This window comes from Oncorhynchus clarkii, chromosome 22, assembly GCF_045791955.1.
Source record: "Oncorhynchus clarkii lewisi isolate Uvic-CL-2024 chromosome 22, UVic_Ocla_1.0, whole genome shotgun sequence".
Classification (NCBI taxonomy): Eukaryota; Metazoa; Chordata; class Actinopteri; order Salmoniformes; family Salmonidae; genus Oncorhynchus; species Oncorhynchus clarkii.
Genome location: NC_092168.1, coordinates 49878926 through 49896425, shown reverse-complemented (window position 1 = coordinate 49896425; position 17500 = coordinate 49878926). Strand labels below are relative to the sequence as shown.

Sequence of the window (17500 nt, the reverse complement as noted above, 5' to 3'; positions counted from 1 at the left end):
CAGACACAACAAAAAACACACACAAACACCACAACACAACACACACAACACACACATACAACACAACACACACAACACAACACACACATACAACACAACACACAACATAACACACACACCAACACAACACACACAACACACATACCATAACACACACACACATACACACAACACACACACACACACCATAACACACACATACCACAACACACATAATATAACACACACCACAAAACACACACACACAATACACACACAGCATAACACACAAACAACACAACACACAAAACACACAACATTTCACACACACAACACAACGCACACACAACACAACACACACACAACACACACACACGCCATAAAACACAACACACACATACCATAACACAGACACAACAAAAAACACACACAAACACCACAACACAACACACACAACACACACATACAACACAACACACACAACACAACACACACATACAACACAACACACAACATAACACACACACCAACACAACACACAACATAACACACACACCAACACAACACACACAACACACATACCATAACACACACACACACACACACCATAACACATACAACACAACACACAACACAACACACACATACCATAACACACACAACACAACACAGACATACCATAACACACACAACACAACACAGACATACCATAACACACACAACACAACACAGACATACCATAGCACACACAACACAACACAGACATACCATAACACAACACACACATACCATAACACACACACAACACAACACACAGATACGTTAAAGAAGGGGTCTTGACCCTAGCCAGTGGCCTTAAATTAGACTACGGAGATCTGAGAGAGAGAAGGATCCTTTAACATACCAAGGATGAGGGTATGAGCTTATGGAAAAGAGGGGAAAGGAGGGAGAACCTCCTAGACTCAACACCTGACGAACACAACCCGATTAGAGAACCTCCTAGACTCAACACCAGACAAACACAACCCGATTATAGAACCTCCTAGACTCAACACCAGACGAACACCACGATTAGAGAACCTCCTAGACTCAACACCAGACGAACACCACGATTAGAGAACCTCCTAGACTCAACACCAGAAGAACACCCCGATTAGGAAGGTCAAACACGATTTGGTGATTTCTGGTATATCTTGATAATAAATAATAATAATAATAATGTTTTTGGACTCGATCAACTGATTTTTACCTGATTAAGTAAGACACCATTGAAAAGTAATATTGACAGTTAAAGGTATACTCTTAAAGTTTAAAAAATGATGCTGTCGCTGCTTCCTGTTGACAAGACATTTTGATAAATAGCCCAATGCTAAAAACACACAGCTTTAACGTGTCCAAATCAATAACTAACATGCAGAAACAGTTTGAGGTATGTTGAATGCCTCAACGTTAAAATGTACTATCTACACAAATGCAACAATAGTAATTATATTAATGGTATTTAAAAAAAACACCGTATAAAACTGAACAAGCACCAAAAAAAAACATGTTGTTTTGACAAGTGGCAATAAATCACTCATATTGATTAGGGGGATGGGGGGGGGGGGGTCTGGTTGTGAGCGCTGTTGAAACTACCACATCAACAACAACAACAACAACACATTGAAACAGGAGATGTTTTTTTTCTCCCTCGCTGGTAAGAGGACAAGCTGTAGTCAGCTACATTTCAAAGTATTGGATTTTTTGATACGTGGGGTCACCTAAACAGAAAAAATAAACACGACCCTGTTTTTATCAATCACTCAATATGGATTATAACGTTTACAATCAATAGTGCAAGAAAGGGGAGGGGAGACGAGGTTTTACACGTCCTGGTAAAAGTAACACAGCTTCGAAACCACACGGAATCTGGGAATAATGTGCACGTCACTGGTTCGAGGACAATTTGTAGAAGACGGCCAGAGACAATTTGAAGTGTTGCATTTTGATTCAAGTGGGTCGCCAACGTGTCAATCACTCATATCACTCATAATCAACTAAATGACGGGCAAAACCTTTGTGTTGTATGTGCGGGTTAGTGTGGGTTAGTGTGGGTTAGTGCGGGTTAGAGTGGGTTAGTGTGGGTTAGTGCGGGTTAGAGTGGGTTAGTGTGGGTTAGTGCGGGTTAGAGTGGGTTAGTGTGGGTTAGTGCGGGTTAGTGTGGGTTAGGGTTATGCAAAACGCCACACTGAAACGTGGAATAACTTCGACGAATCGACGAATCACAACCCACCGCAGTAGGACATCAACAGTGACAACGGATGTCTGTCGCTTTTAGTGACAGTTTGACTGTCAAATCAGTGTATTGGCCTGTGGCCAAACTTGAGGGAAAAGGGGCCTGTGGCCAAACTGAGGGAAAAGGGGCGTGTAATTCACCAAACTGAGGGGAAAGGGGCGTGTCATTCACCAAACTGAGGGGAAAGGGGCGTGTCATTCACCAAACTGAGGGGAAAGGGGCGTGTCATTCACCAAACTGAGGGGAAAGGGGCGTGTCATTCACCAAACTGAGGGGAAAGGGGCGTGTCATTCACCAAACTGAGGGGAAAGGGGTGTGTCATTCACCAAACTGAGGGGAAAGGGGCGTGTCATTCACCAAACTGAGGGGAAAGGGGCGTGTCATCCACCAAACTGAGGGGAAAGGGGCGTGTCATTCACCAAACTGAGGGGAAAGGGGCGTGTAATTCACCAAACTGAGGGGAAAGGGGCGTGTCATTCACCAAACTGAGGGGAAAGGGGCGTGTCATTCACCAAACTGAGGGAAAAGGGGCGTGTAATTCACCAAACTGAGGGGAAAGGGGCGTGTCATTCACCAAACTGAGGGGAAAGGGGCGTGTCATTCACCAAACTGAGGGAAAGGGGGCGTGTAATTCACCAAACTGAGGGAAAAGGGGCGTGTCATGTGAAATGGTCAAAACGTGAGTTTGTGTAATGTAGTACCACATCCTGTCCACATCACAGAAAGTAGCGTACTATACCTTTCCTACACACGCCTTTCCTAGACACTCCTTTCCTAGACACGCCTTTCCTAGACACGCCTTTCCTAGACACGCCTTTCCTAGACTCACCTTTCCTAGACACGCCTTTCCTAGACAATCCTTTCCTAGACACGCCTTTCCTAGACACGCCTTTCCTACACACGCCTTTCCTAGACACGCCTTTCCTAGACACGCCTTTCCTAGACACGCCTTTCCTAGACACTCCTTTTCTACACACGCCTTTCCTACACACGCCTTTCCTAAACACGCCTTTCCTACACACGCCTTTCCTAGACACGCCTTTCCTACACACGCCTTTCCTAGACACGCCTTTCCTAGACACGCCTTTCCTAGACACGCCTTTCCTACACACGCCTTTCCTAGACACGCCTTTCCTAGACACGCCTTTCCTAGACACGCCTTTCCTAGACACTCCTTTTCTACACACGCCTTTCCTACACACGCCTTTCCTAGACACGCCTTTCCTAAACACGCCTTTCCTACACACGCCTTTCCTACACACGCCTTTCCTACACACGCCTTTCCTAGACAAGCCTTTCCTAGACACGCCTTTCCTACACACGCCTTTCCTACACACGCCTTTCTTAGACACGCCTTTCCTAGACACGCCTTTCCTACACACGCCTTTCCTAGACACGCCTTTCCTAGACACTCCTTTCCTAGACACGCCTTTCCTAGACACGCCTTTCCTACACACGCCTTTCCTACACACGCCTTTCCTAAACACGCCTTTCCTACACACGCCTTTCCTAAACACGCCTTTCCTACACACGCCTTTCCTACACACGCCTTTCACTGGACACGCCTTTCCTAAACACTCCTTTCCTACACACGCCTTTCCTACACACGCCTTTCCTAGACACGCCTTTCCTAGACACGCCTTTCCTAGACACGCCTTTCCTACACACGCCTTTCCTAAACACACCTTTCCTAATCACGGATTTCCTGAACACGCCTTTCCTAAACACGCCTTTCCTAGACACTCCTTTCCTAAACACGCCTTTCCTAGACACGCCTTTCCTAGACACTCCTTTCCTAAACACGCCTTTCCTAAACACCCATTTCCTAAACACGCCTTTCCTAGACTCACCTTTCCTAAACACGCCTTTCCTAGACTCACCTTTCCTAAACACGCCTTTCCTAGACTCACCTTTCCTAAACACGCCTTTCCTAGACACTCCTTTCCTAGACACTCCTTTCCTAGACACTCCTTTCCTAGACACTCCTTTCCTAGACACTCCTTTCCTAGACACGCCTTTCCTAGACACTCCTTTCCTAAACACGCCTTTCCTAAACACGCCTTTCCTAGACACGCCTTTCCTAGACTCACCTTTCCTAGACACTCCTTTCCTAGACACTCCTTTCCTAGACACGCCTTTCCTAGACACTCCTTTCCTAGACACTCCTTTCCTAGACACGCCTTTCCTAGACACTCCTTTCCTAGACACTCCTATCCTAAACACGCCTTTCCTACACACGCCTTTCCTAGACACGCCTTTCCTAGACACTCCTTTCCTAAACACTCCTTTCCTAGACACTCCTTTCCTAGACTCACCTTTCCTAAACACGCCTTTCCTAGACACTCCTTTCCTAGACATGCCTTTCCTAGACTCACCTTTCCTAGACTCACCTTTCCTACGCATTTCTCAGAAGTTGGTATTCAAACTATGTAAATACACACACATATTCTGCTCCTTTTCGGTAGCAATTGGTAGATTTAAAAATAGTCTTGATGTTATTATTTAAGGTTGGGAAAGAATTGATGAATAATATAGAAACAGGTTTGTAGAGCCTTTACTCACTAATTATATTGGTAAATTAAAAAAATAGTGTTTTGATTCAGTTGCCATATTCAAGTCCATCCATCAAATATTGGAAGGTGAGAAAAGTGTACAATAGGGATAATCAACAGCTCTTATCAACAGCTCTTATCAACAGCTCTTATCAACAGCTCTTATCAACAGCTCTTATCAACCAACAGCTCTTATCAACAGCTCTTATCAACAGCTCTTATCAACAGCTCTTACCAACAGCTCTTATCAACAGCTCTTATCAACAGCTCTTATCAACAGCTCTTATCAACAGCTCTAATCAACAGCTCTAATCAACAGCTCTAATCAACAGCTCTTATCAATAGCTCTTATCAACAGCTCTAATCAACAGCTCTAATCAACAGCTCTTATCAATAGCTCTTATCAACAGCTCTTACCAACAGCTCTTATCAACAGCTCTTATCAACAGCTCTTATCAACAGCTCTTATCAACAGCTCTAATCAACAGCTCTTATCAATAGCTTTTATCAACAGCTCTTACCAATAGGGTCTTATCAACAGCTCTTATCAACAGCTCTTACCAATAGGGTCTTATCAACAGCTCTTATCAATAGCTCTTATCAACAGCTCTTACCAATAGGGTCTTATCAAGTAGCAAATGACAATGGAGAATGGTGTCATTTATATATGAAGAAATGTGATGTTCTTCTACTTGGAACCAACAGGTTGCTCCACCTAATTCATAGTTTTATCCAGGTCAGAATACAGTGTATCAACAGACACACCTCCATTAATACAGTGTATCAGTAGACACACCTCCATTAATACAGTGTATCAGAAGACACAACTCCACCACACCTCCATTAATACAGTGTATCAGTAGACACACCTCCATTAATACAGTGTATCAGTAGACACACCTCCATTAATACAGTGTATCTGTAGACACACCTCCATTAATACAGTGTATCTGTAGACACACCTTCATTAATACGGTTTATCTGTAGACACACCTCCATTAATACACACCTCCATCAATACAGTGTATCTATAGACACACCTCCATTAATAGAGTGTATCAGTAGACACACCTCCATTTATTTGATCTCCAACCAAAACGAATAACAGGTGAATAACAGGTGAATAACAGGTGAATAACAGGTGAATAACAGGTGAAAAGCGGGTGAATAACAGGTGAATAACAGGTGAATAGCAGGTGAATAACAGGTGAATAGCAGGTGACTAACAGGAGAATAACAGGTGAATAACAGGTGAGTAACAGGTGAATAACAGGTGAGTAACAGGTGAATAACAGGTGAATAGCAGGTGAATAACAGGTGAGTAACAGGTGAATAACAGGTGAATAGCAGGTGAAAAACAGGTGAGTAACAGGTGAATAACAGGTGAATAGCAGGTGAATAACAGGTGAGTAACAGGTGAATAACAGGTGAATAACAGGTGAGTAACAGGTGAATAACAGGTGAATAGCAGGTGAATAACAGGTGAGTAACAGGTGAATAACAGGTGAATAAGAGGAGAATAACAGGTGAATAACAGGTAAATAACAGGTGAATGACAGGTGAATAACAGGTGAATAACAGGTGAATAACAGGTGAATGACAGGTGAGTAACAGGTGAATAACAGGTGAATAACAGGTGAATAGCAGGTGAATAGCAAGTGAATAACAGGTGAATAACAGGAGAATAACAGGTGACTAACAAGTGAATAACAGGTGAATGACAGGTGAATAACAGGTGGATAACAGGTGAATAGCAGGTGAATAGCAGGTGAATAACAGGTGAATAACAGGTGGATAACAGGTGAATAGCAGGTGAATGACAGGTGAGTAACAGGTGAATAACAGGTGAATAACAGGTGAATAGCAGGTGAATAGCAAGTGAATAACAGGTGAATAACAGGTGAATAACAGGTGAATAGCAGGTGAATAGCAGGTGAATAACAGGTGAATAACAGGTGAATAACAGGTGAATAACAGGTGAATAACAGGTGAATAGCAGGTGAATAGCAGGTGAATAGCAGGTGAATAACAGGTGAATAACAGGTGAATAACAGGTGGATAACAGGTGAATAGCAGGTGAATAGCAGGTGAATAGCAGGTGGATAACAGGTGAATAACAGGTGGATAACAGGTGACTAACAGGTGAATAGCAAGTGAATAACAGGTGAATAACAGGTGAATAACAGGTGAATAGCAGGTGAATAGCAGGTGAATAACAGGTGAATAACAGGTGAATAACAGGTGAATAACAGGTGAATAACAGGTGAATAGCAGGTGAATACCAGGTGAATACCAGGTGAATAGCAGGTGAATAGCAGGTGAATAACAGGTGAATAACAGGTGAATAACAGGTGGATAGCAGGTGAATAGCAGGTGAATAGCAGGTGAATAGCAGGTGAATAACAGGTGAATAACAGGAGAATAACAGGTGACTAACAGGTGAATAGCAAGTGAATAACAGGTGAATAACAGGTGAATAACAGGTGAATAGCAGGTGAATAGCAGGTGAATAACAGGTGAATAACAGGTGAATAACAGGTGAATAACAGGTGAATAGCAGGTGAATAGCAGGTGAATAACAGGTGAATAACAGGTGAATAACAGGTGAATAACAGGTGAATAACAGGTGAATAGCAGGTGAATAGCAGGTGAATAGCAGGTGAATAACAGGTGAATAACAGGTGAATAACAGGTGGATAACAGGTGAATAGCAGGTGAATAGCAGGTGAATAGCAGGTGAATAACAGGTGAATAACAGGAGAATAACAGGTGAATAACAGGTGAATAGCAGGTGAATAGCAAGTGAATAACAGGTGAATAACAGGTGAATAACAGGTGAATAGCAGGTGAATAGCAGGTGAATAACAGGTGAATAACAGGTGAATAACAGGTGAATAACAGGTGAATAACAGGTGAATAGCAGGTGAATAGCAGGTGAATAGCAGGTGAATAACAGGTGAATAACAGGTGAATAACAGGTGGATAACAGGTGAATAGCAGGTGAATAGCAGGTGAATAGCAGGTGAATAACAGGTGAATAACAGGAGAATAACAGGTGACTAACAGGTGAATAGCAAGTGAATAACAGGTGAATAACAGGTGAATAACAGGTGAATAGCAGGTGAATAGCAGGTGAATAACAGGTGAATAACAGGTGAATAACAGGTGAATAACAGGTGAATAACAGGTGAATAGCAGGTGAATACCAGGTGAATACCAGGTGAATAGCAGGTGAATAGCAGGTGAATAACAGGTGAATAACAGGTGAATAACAGGTGGATAGCAGGTGAATAGCAGGTGAATAGCAGGTGAATAGCAGGTGAATAACAGGTGAATAACAGGAGAATAACAGGTGACTAACAGGTGAATAGCAAGTGAATAACAGGTGAATAACAGGTGAATAACAGGTGAATAGCAGGTGAATAGCAGGTGAATAACAGGTGAATAACAGGTGAATAACAGGTGAATAACAGGTGAATAACAGGTGAATAACAGGTGAATAGCAGGTGAATAGCAGGTGAATAGCAGGTGAATAACAGGTGAATAACAGGTGAATAACAGGTGGATAACAGGTGAATAGCAGGTGAATAGCAGGTGAATAGCAGGTGAATAACAGGTGAATAACAGGTGAATAACAGGTGGATAACAGGTGAATAGCAGGTGAATAGCAGGTGAATAGCAGGTGAATAACAGGTGAATAACAGGTGAATAACAGGTGGATAACAGGTGAATAGCAGGTGAATAGCAGGTGAATAGCAGGTGAATAACAGGTGAATAACAGGTGAATAACAGGTGAATAACAGGTGAATAACAGGTGGATAACAGGTGAATAGCAGGTGAATAACAGGTGAATAACAGGTGGATAACAGGTGAATAGCAGGTGAATAGCAGGTGAATAGCAGGTGAATAGCAGGTGAATAACAGGTGAATAACAGGTGAATAACAGGTGGATAACAGGTGAATAACAGGTGGATAACAGGTGAATAACAGGTGAATAACAGGTGAATAACAGGTGAATAACAGGTGAATAGCAGGTGAATAACAGGTGAATAGCAGGTGAATAACAGGTGAATAGCAGGTGAATAACAGGTGAATAACAGGTGAATAGCAGGTGAATAACAGGTGAGTAACAGGTGAATAACAGGTGAATAGCAGGTGAATAACAGGTGAATAACAGGTGAACAGCAGATGAACAGCATATTATTTATCATGCTTCAGTTCAAGATCAGAATACGAGTAGAGAGAAAAGTTTATAAAAAATAAATCCCGTTCCATTTCTCCGTTCCATTTCTCCGTTCCATTTCCCCCTTCCATTTCCCCTTTCCATTTCCCCGTTCCATTTCCCCTTTCCATTTCCCCGTTCCATTTCCCCGTTCCATTTCCCCTTTCCATTTCCCCGTTCCATTTCCCCTTTCCATTTCCCCTTTCCATTTCCCCTTTCCATTTCCCCGTTCCATTTCCCCTTTCCATTTCCCCTTTCCATTTCCCCGTTCCATTTCCCCTTTCCATTTCCCCGTTCCATTTCCCCTTCCCATTTCCCCTTTCCATTTCCCCTTTCCATTTCCCCGTTCCATTTCCCCTTTCCATTTCCCCTTTCCATTTCCCCTTTCCATTTCCCCTTTCCATTTCCCGTTCCATTTCCCCGTTCCATTTCCCCTTTCCATTTCACCTTTCCATTTCCTGTTCCATTTCCCCTTTCCATTTCCTGTTCCATTTCCCCTTTCCATTTACCGTTCCATTTCCCCTTTCCATTTCCCCTTTCCATTTCCCCGTTCCATTTCCCCTTTCCATTTCCCCGTTCCAGTTCCCCTTTCCCCTTTCCATTTCCCGTTCCATTTCCCCGTTCCATTTCCCTTTCCATTTCCCCTTTCCATTTCCCCCACCATAGTGAAGCAGTTGCAGCAGCCCATTACTTCAACTGCCTTTTTAACATGGGCCCGCAGTCGGGCTACACAGAACTAGGACCAAATCTAATGACATTTTAAATACATTTTACACCACTGTGTTCAAGCCAGAAGAGAACATCTCTTGTAATGGAATTGAGATGAGACATCTCCTGACGTAAAGTGTGAATACAAACAAAAAAAGTTATTGAGGGAGGATAAATCCATGACCAAAACAACAACATAATTATCTTCTCAAACTGTTGCTTCACATGAAAAAGTCTACGCACACACACACACACACACACACACACACACACACACACACACACACACACACACACACAGAGAAAACACACACACACACACAGAAAACACATACACAGAAAACACCCACATAGAGAAAACACACACAGAAAAAACACACACACACACAGAGAAAACACACACACACACAGAGAAAACACACACACGCGCGAGGATTCCCATCGGTGCAGCTGTTTACTGCTAGAAATCAACAGATAGAGAAACAGCAGCATATTTAAGCAGGTGGCTTGTGTTTCACTACAGTGAACACAGTTTCACGACACTACAATTTTGACCAGTAAACACAACAAAACATACCAAACCCCTAGTTATTACAGCACGGCAAGCCGAAGGAGAAAGGTCTGGATTATACTGCAGTAGAAAACACTGACTGTATGGATACCGCTGTCTGTTATTCGGTAATTGACTAACAGCCAATAATTGTTTATTTACCCACATGATGATGCCTGGTTAAACCAGCCAGAATGAACACTTCTCTCTCTCTCTCTCTCTCTCTCTCTGTATCTTTCTCTCTCCTCCCTCCCTACCCCCCTCTCTCTCTCTCTCTCTCTATTCCCTACCTCTCTCTCTGTCTCTTTCTCTCTCCTCCCTACCTCTCTCTCTCTCTCTCTCTCTCTCTCCTCCCTACCTCTCTCTCTCTGTCTTTCTCTCTCCTCCCTCCCTACCCCCCTCTCTCTCTCTCTCTCTCTATTCCCTACCTCTCTCTCTGTCTCTTTCTCTCTCCTCCCTACCTCTCTCTCTGTCTCTTTCTCTCTCCTCCCTACCTCTCTCTCTCTGTCTTTCTCTCTCCTCCCTACCTCTCTCTCTATCTCTTTCTCTCTCCTCCCTACCTCTCTTTCTCTCTCCTCCCTCCCTACCTCTCTCTGTCTCTCTCTCTGTCTCTTCTCTCTCCTCCCTCCCTACCTCTCTCTCTGTCTCTTTCTCTCTCCTCCCTACCTCTCTCTCTCTCTGTCTCTTTCTCTCTCCTCCCTCCCTACCTATCTCTGTCTCTCTCTCTGTCTCTTTCTCTCTCCTCCCTACCTCTCTCTCTCTGTCTCTTTCTCTCTCCTCCCTCCCTCTCTCTCTCTCTGTCTCTTTCTCTCTCCTCCCTCCCTACCTCTCTCTGTCTCTCTCTCTGTCTCTATCTCTCTTCCCCCTACCTCTCTCTCTCTCTCTTTCTCTCTCCTCCCTACCCCTCTCTCTATCTCTATTTATTTCTCTCCCGCTATCTCGCTATCTCCCTTTCTCACACACACAGTGTTCAGTCGGGTTAAATGAGGCTAGCTCTTCATGTGGGTATAAATCAAGTAAGGAGAGCAGTACTAGAACTACCAAGCTACCAGACTACCAGGCTACCAGACACCCAAGCTACCAGGCGACCAGACTACCAGGCTACCAGGCTACCAGACTACCAGGCTACCAGACTACTAGACTACCAGACTACCAGACTACCAGACTACCAGGCTACCAGGCTACCAAACTACCAGGCTACCAGGCTACCAGGCTACCAAACTACCAGGCTACCAGACTACCAGGCTACCAGGCTACCAGACTACCAGACTACCAGGCTACCAGGCTACCAGGCTACCAGGCTACCAAACTACCAGACTACCAGGCTACCAGACTACCAGGCTACCAGGCTACCAGACTACCAGACTACCAGGCTACCAGGCTACCAGACTACCAGGCTACCAGACTACCAGACTACCAGACTACCAGACTACCAGGCTACCAGACTACCAGGCTACCAGACTACCAGGCTACCAGACTACCAGGCTACCAGGCTACCAGACTACCAGGCTACCAGACTACCAGACTACCAGACTACCAGACTACCAGGCTACCAGGCTACCAGACTACCAGACTACCAGGCTACCAGACTACCAGGCTACCAGGCTACCAGGCTACCAGGCTAAGCTACTGGTTTTGTCCCCCCGAAGGAAAAGCCTCTGATATCTGATTAGTGCACAGACTTTCATCAGGGAGATAAGATAATACCTTAGTAGTATGAACATTTCAAGACCACATAACACCCCTTTGCTTTAATGCTCATTCAAAAAAGAAAATGGATTGTATGGATAAATAGGTGTGATGTTGCGCTGTTACAGCCTACTATGTTACTACTATGATATAACGTTTAATTATTTAGAAAAGTGGGTCTAATCGCAAAATGTTAAGATAATGCAGTGTCTTTCAATTACTGTAACATTATCAATAATAACGTCGTGTTATTTCGATGTTATTATTAGCCCACTATCTATATATTTGTATTTCAAACGTCAGAAAAAAAAACAACCTTTGAAATATGTTTGAGATTCAATAGAAAACAACATACCATTCGATTTTGAAGAGATTGGGATCCGTGAAATCAAATGGACAAGAATAAAAAAAGTTTTCCTCACCAAACATTTAGCACGGTTATGTGTTTGTCAGTGAGACTACTGTCCCGGATGTCCCGGATATCTGGAGCGGGTTCATTAGTTACCAACTCCCCCAGTCTCTACAGCCTGCTCCCAGGAACAACATCTAACTTAAGGTCAAGCCATTTCAAACGGACAAAAAAAAAAAAAACGAGCATCGGTTCAAGGGACGACGACATACACCCAACTTTTCAAAACGGATCTCCAGCCAAATCCAATGTGGGTTTTGCCCTGTAGGCTACGTCGTGTTCACTCGCTGATACAAATCAGGTTTTGATTTGCTAAACAAACTGTCATTTGACAGCAATCAATTGAAACACTGCCTACGCGTTTTAATCACAAGCTATATGGATAGTTAGGAGTTAAAATAGGCTCGTGAGGGGTAATACTGTAGCTAGACTTTAAATGATTGTGACAAATGAAATATAAATCACGACACTAATGTAAATAGAAAACCTTATAGGTTCCACTAAACACAATGAATTAAACACTAAATATAAACACTAATCATTAGACCCAAGACAGTGTAATTAAATCCACACATAATCCACTCATAGAATGAAAGGTTAACTCTGAGAGATTAAGAATATATTGGATTTTAATTACAGAAATTCGAAGGCAGATTTGAGATAAGCCTCGTGTGAAGTTAAACCGCTGACTGTTCACTTCTTATCATTTCAACAAGACGCCCTGATGACAAGAGGAGTACAGGAGCTTGGTTTAGGGCGTCAGGTAGCGTAGCGGGGGGCCAGAGAACCGAAACGACTTCTGGTTTGAGTCTCCAAGCCCCTGTCGGTGTTCCCTTGAGCAAGCCACTTTGACCCTACTTGCTCATGTAAATCGCTCTGATTAAAGAGCGTCTGCTAAATGACATACATGTTTTAAAATCACCGCGTACACTAAAACTGTTGAAATGTAATCTCAATTAATAAAATATTAGATCAATTGATAGGCTATTTAGGCTGTAATTGTACATTCCATTTTAAAATCATAGATTTCGTGTGTAAAATGAAGATACAACGACGGCCCCGGGGAACTAGTGGGCTCACGACGACGCCTGCGGCAAGAGGAATAACCTCCGCTAAACGAGAGCCCGGTTGACAGTTCCAGCGTTTAAAACACACAACACATTGTTCAGCTGTCACTATCCGTCGTTGACTATGTGACTGTCTGTAAGGGATATAACATCTTAATGTGTTAACACGGAGATTTTTGACTTGATAGCCTAATCTAAAACATATGCTGACAGACCGAAAGAGGCTTCACTCCACGTCCAAACAGCCTAAAATCATGAGGACTAGACGAGTGTTGCTCTACAATCTATAGGGAAACACATCGCTATCTTCTTCTTTTCCTAAGGCTTTAGGGTAAAATAATTATCTAGACTATTTCTGTCCGTTTTAGTCATGTCTCAAATCACATGTTTGTGTGAACATTTGACATGTTTTGGTTGTTGTAGTAAGGCGGTAAAAGCCCAAATGAATCGCTCCGGAATAAAACTTACCTTCTTCACCGATAACTATTTGTGGTAAACAAACGACCAGTAAACATCCACAGAGCCACGGTAATATATCCATTTTCCGAGGTGAAGTTTCACCCTTCCCAATCCCGGAGACAAGAACTCGCCGTGAAAGTCTTCTTCCTCGTGCAAACTGTTTTCTGCGGTCACGGTAACACGCGTCTCCACCGGGAAGACGTAGGTCTGTGGTTCGGTGTTCAACACAACGGCGATATGAATTCCCACCCGCTTAACACTTCTTTGGTTTCTTCTTTTTTTAAATGAATAATATTTTCTTCCCCGTTATTTCAATTCAATAATTTAAAAGATTCAAAACCATTCTGGCCACTGCGGCGTTCAAAATAACGAGAAAAAAAATAAATAAAACATCAATTCCATCCAGATAATATTCTATTACAAAGAAATTATGGTAAATTAAAAAAGCTGTATGAAATCTTTCAGAAATCCGTAGCGGTTTTTAGTCCACGGAATTGCTGCTTTCTCTAGCAGATATCTGAAGTGAGTGTTTTGGTTGCCTCCAAACCAGTGAGAAGATATTTGTTTTGTATTTCCTTTGACTTTCTCCCTCCAGCGCATTTACTTGTCCAAAAAAAAACAAAAAATCACACAAAAAATAAAAAACACAAATCTTAACGAAATAGTCCAACTGTCCAAGGCTCGTCGGTAAAAACGATCTTTCATAGAATGCAAACCAAAACGGTCCGTATTGCCGTTATTACCCAGAGCTCTATAATCTATCGGTAACACTCCGTTCTCTCTCCGCTAGTCCAGGCACACAGCTCCTTCCCTCTGCTCTGATCGGACTATTCTGGCTTGAGTTTTGAAGGCTCCGCGTTCCAGCAGCGAGAGCGCAGGCAGCCAGCATGTGTATGTAATAACGTTAGAGCGGAGCAGCTATCACATTACAGTCAGCACCTCGACCCGCCTCCCCACAGCCGCTGATTAAAGAGGACCACTCACTGCCTGCTGCTGCTTTCTTTCTTTTACTTATATATATATATATATAAAAAGACGGACAAGGGAACTGGAAAAATAGAAGCGGTGCGCCACACACACACACACACACACACACACACACACACGCAGTCTCATGCCTCATGGGTCGTGAAATACCATGTTGGTGGCTTCAGGCAGTAACCACTGACTGGTTGGTTTAAAAAAAAGAAGGCCTAGTATTTATGGAGAGCGGTGGACAAGACGCGTATGCTTCGATATACATTCCGTATTGTTAGAAAAGAGGAAGAAGCATTAAACCGTTCGCCAGCCACCACCGTCATGGGATTACCAAACAGCTACTGAACAAACATAAGGGAAGTATGGAGATATAACGATGTCAGCAATAACTAAAAAACACTGAGACGGAGAAAGACATGTATCATAAATTATGACTTTACAAAGGCCTTCTAAGTCAATAGTGTCCACTCCAACAAACAAAATAAAATATTTTTTTAGGACACAAACCATTGTATTTTATTGAAACACAGTAGTACTGTACTGTGAAGATGCTGACATGGTGTTACTGCAGTAGTGATAGCTTGGCATGCCAACTCTAGGCAGCGGAGTGGTAATGTGTGTGGCTGCGCTGGTGATATAAACGCACCAACCGCTTGACAGCATGCCACGTACAAGGGGTTGATGGAACTCTAAATAATCACAATAAGACGGGAAAAACAGAAGGACTACACAAAACACAAACCCCTGTCATGAAAAAGACAGAAACATAGACTAAAGATATATGCCAGATGACAATCAAAGCCTCATCTCTTCTATAAAGGCTATAAAAACCCTTACATGTATATACGTCTCACACAAGAAGAGGCAGGGTTTATGGAACGTAAAACTCAGAAGAGATAAGAAACTCTGTATCAATTCAACCATTAGAGTGAGAAAGCTGAGAAAGAGGGAAATCCGTTTGGGAGTCGAAGGATGGGATAAAAGTCCCTCACGGCCACACTGAACACATCAAAGCTTCTTCTCTGCATCCCATCCATTTAGAACCAATCGTTCCCAGAGCCTACCCGCTACTTGCTCCATAACGTACCCACCCTGGACCCGCCCAGGCCCGCCCGGTTTGGGTCTCCAACCCACCACACCACCAGCACTAACTACAGACATGAACTCTTGGTGGAGGATTTATAATGACACAGTTATACTCTGCAGCAGCCAGCTCCTTAGATAACACTTCTTCTCAGAAACAGAGATCTAGTCCAAAGTAGTGCACAATATAGGGATATAGGGTGCCTTTAAAGAATTAGGGGAGAACACGTTCGCTGAGGTTTTCAAATCAAATCTAATTTTATGCGCCAAATACAACAACCTTATCGTGAAACGCTTACTTTCAAGCCCGTAATTAATCAACAATGCAGTTTAAGAAAATATTTACTACAAAAACGAAAGTTTAAAAAAAAAAAGGAACTCACAAATGATAGTAAGAAGGCATAACAGGGGGGGGACCGAGTCAATGTGCGGGGGTACAGGTTAGTCGAGGAGATTGAGGTAATATGTATGTATATGTAGGTAGGGGTAATGTGACTATGCATTGATAAAAAACAGCAAGTAGCAGCAGTGTAGCAAGAAAGGGGGGTCCATGTAACTAGTCCGGTGGCCATTTGATTAATTGTTCAGCAGTGTTATGTCTTGGAGGTAGAAGCTGTTCAGGAGCCTTTTGGACCTTTAAGGAAACATGGTGGAGAGATTTCCTGTCTGGGCAAATATATCCCGTTTACCGCTAGATCTCCTAACACCCCTCTATACCCCTCTTCCCTAACGTACTCGGGACACCCCTTTAAACCCCTCTTCCCTAACGTACTCAGGACACCCTCTCTACCCCTCTTCCCTAACGTACTCAGGACACCCTCTATACCCCTCTTCCCTAACGTACTCGGGACACCCTCGATGCCCCTCTTCCCTAACGTACTCAGGACACCCCTCTATACCCCTCTTCCCTAACGTACTCAGGACACTCCACTATACCCATCTTCTCTAACGTACTCAGGACACCCTCTATACCCCTCTTCCCTAACGTACTCAGGACACCCCACTATACCCCTCTTCCCTAACGTACTCAGGACACATTCGATGCATCTCTTCCCTAACGCACTCAGGACACCCTCGATGCCCCTCTTCCCTAACGTACTCAGGACACCCTTGATGTCCCTCTTCCCTAACGTACTCAGGACACCCTCAATGCCCCTCTTCCCAAACGTACTCAGGACAACCCCTTATACCCCTCTTTGCTAACGTACTCAGGACACCCTCGATGCCCCTCTTCCATAACGTACTCAGGTCACCCTCTATACCCCTCTTCCCTAACATACTCAGGACACCCTCGATGCCCCTCTTCCCTAACGTACTCAGGACACCCTCTATACCCCTCTTCCCTAATGCACTCAGGACATCCTTGATGCCCCTCTTTCCTAACGTACTCAGGACACCCCTCTGTACCCCTCTTCCCTAACGTACTCAGGACACCCTCGATGCCCTCTTCCCTAACGTACTCAGGACACCCCTCTATACCCCTCTTCCCTAACGTACTCAGGACACCCTCTATACCCATCTTCTCTAAC

General features: G+C 43.6%; 1 protein-coding gene across 3 annotated transcripts in view; it reads right to left on the bottom strand.

The window, feature by feature from the left end:
- The window catches only part of LOC139380991 (neuropilin-2-like), a 184271-nt gene extending 169378 nt beyond the window's left edge, over nt 1-14893 (bottom strand). For 2 of the 3 annotated variants that reach the window (XM_071124212.1, XM_071124211.1), the window contains exon 1: nt 13920-14744. In XM_071124212.1, coding sequence (XP_070980313.1) covers nt 13920-13992 — 73 coding nt within the window. In that variant the 5' untranslated portion in view covers nt 13993-14744. Of the gene's footprint in view, nt 1-13919 lie in introns of all 3 variants that reach the window. The other variant, XM_071124210.1, reaches the window with a different exon arrangement.
- Nucleotides 14894-17500: the final 2607 nt, after the last annotated feature.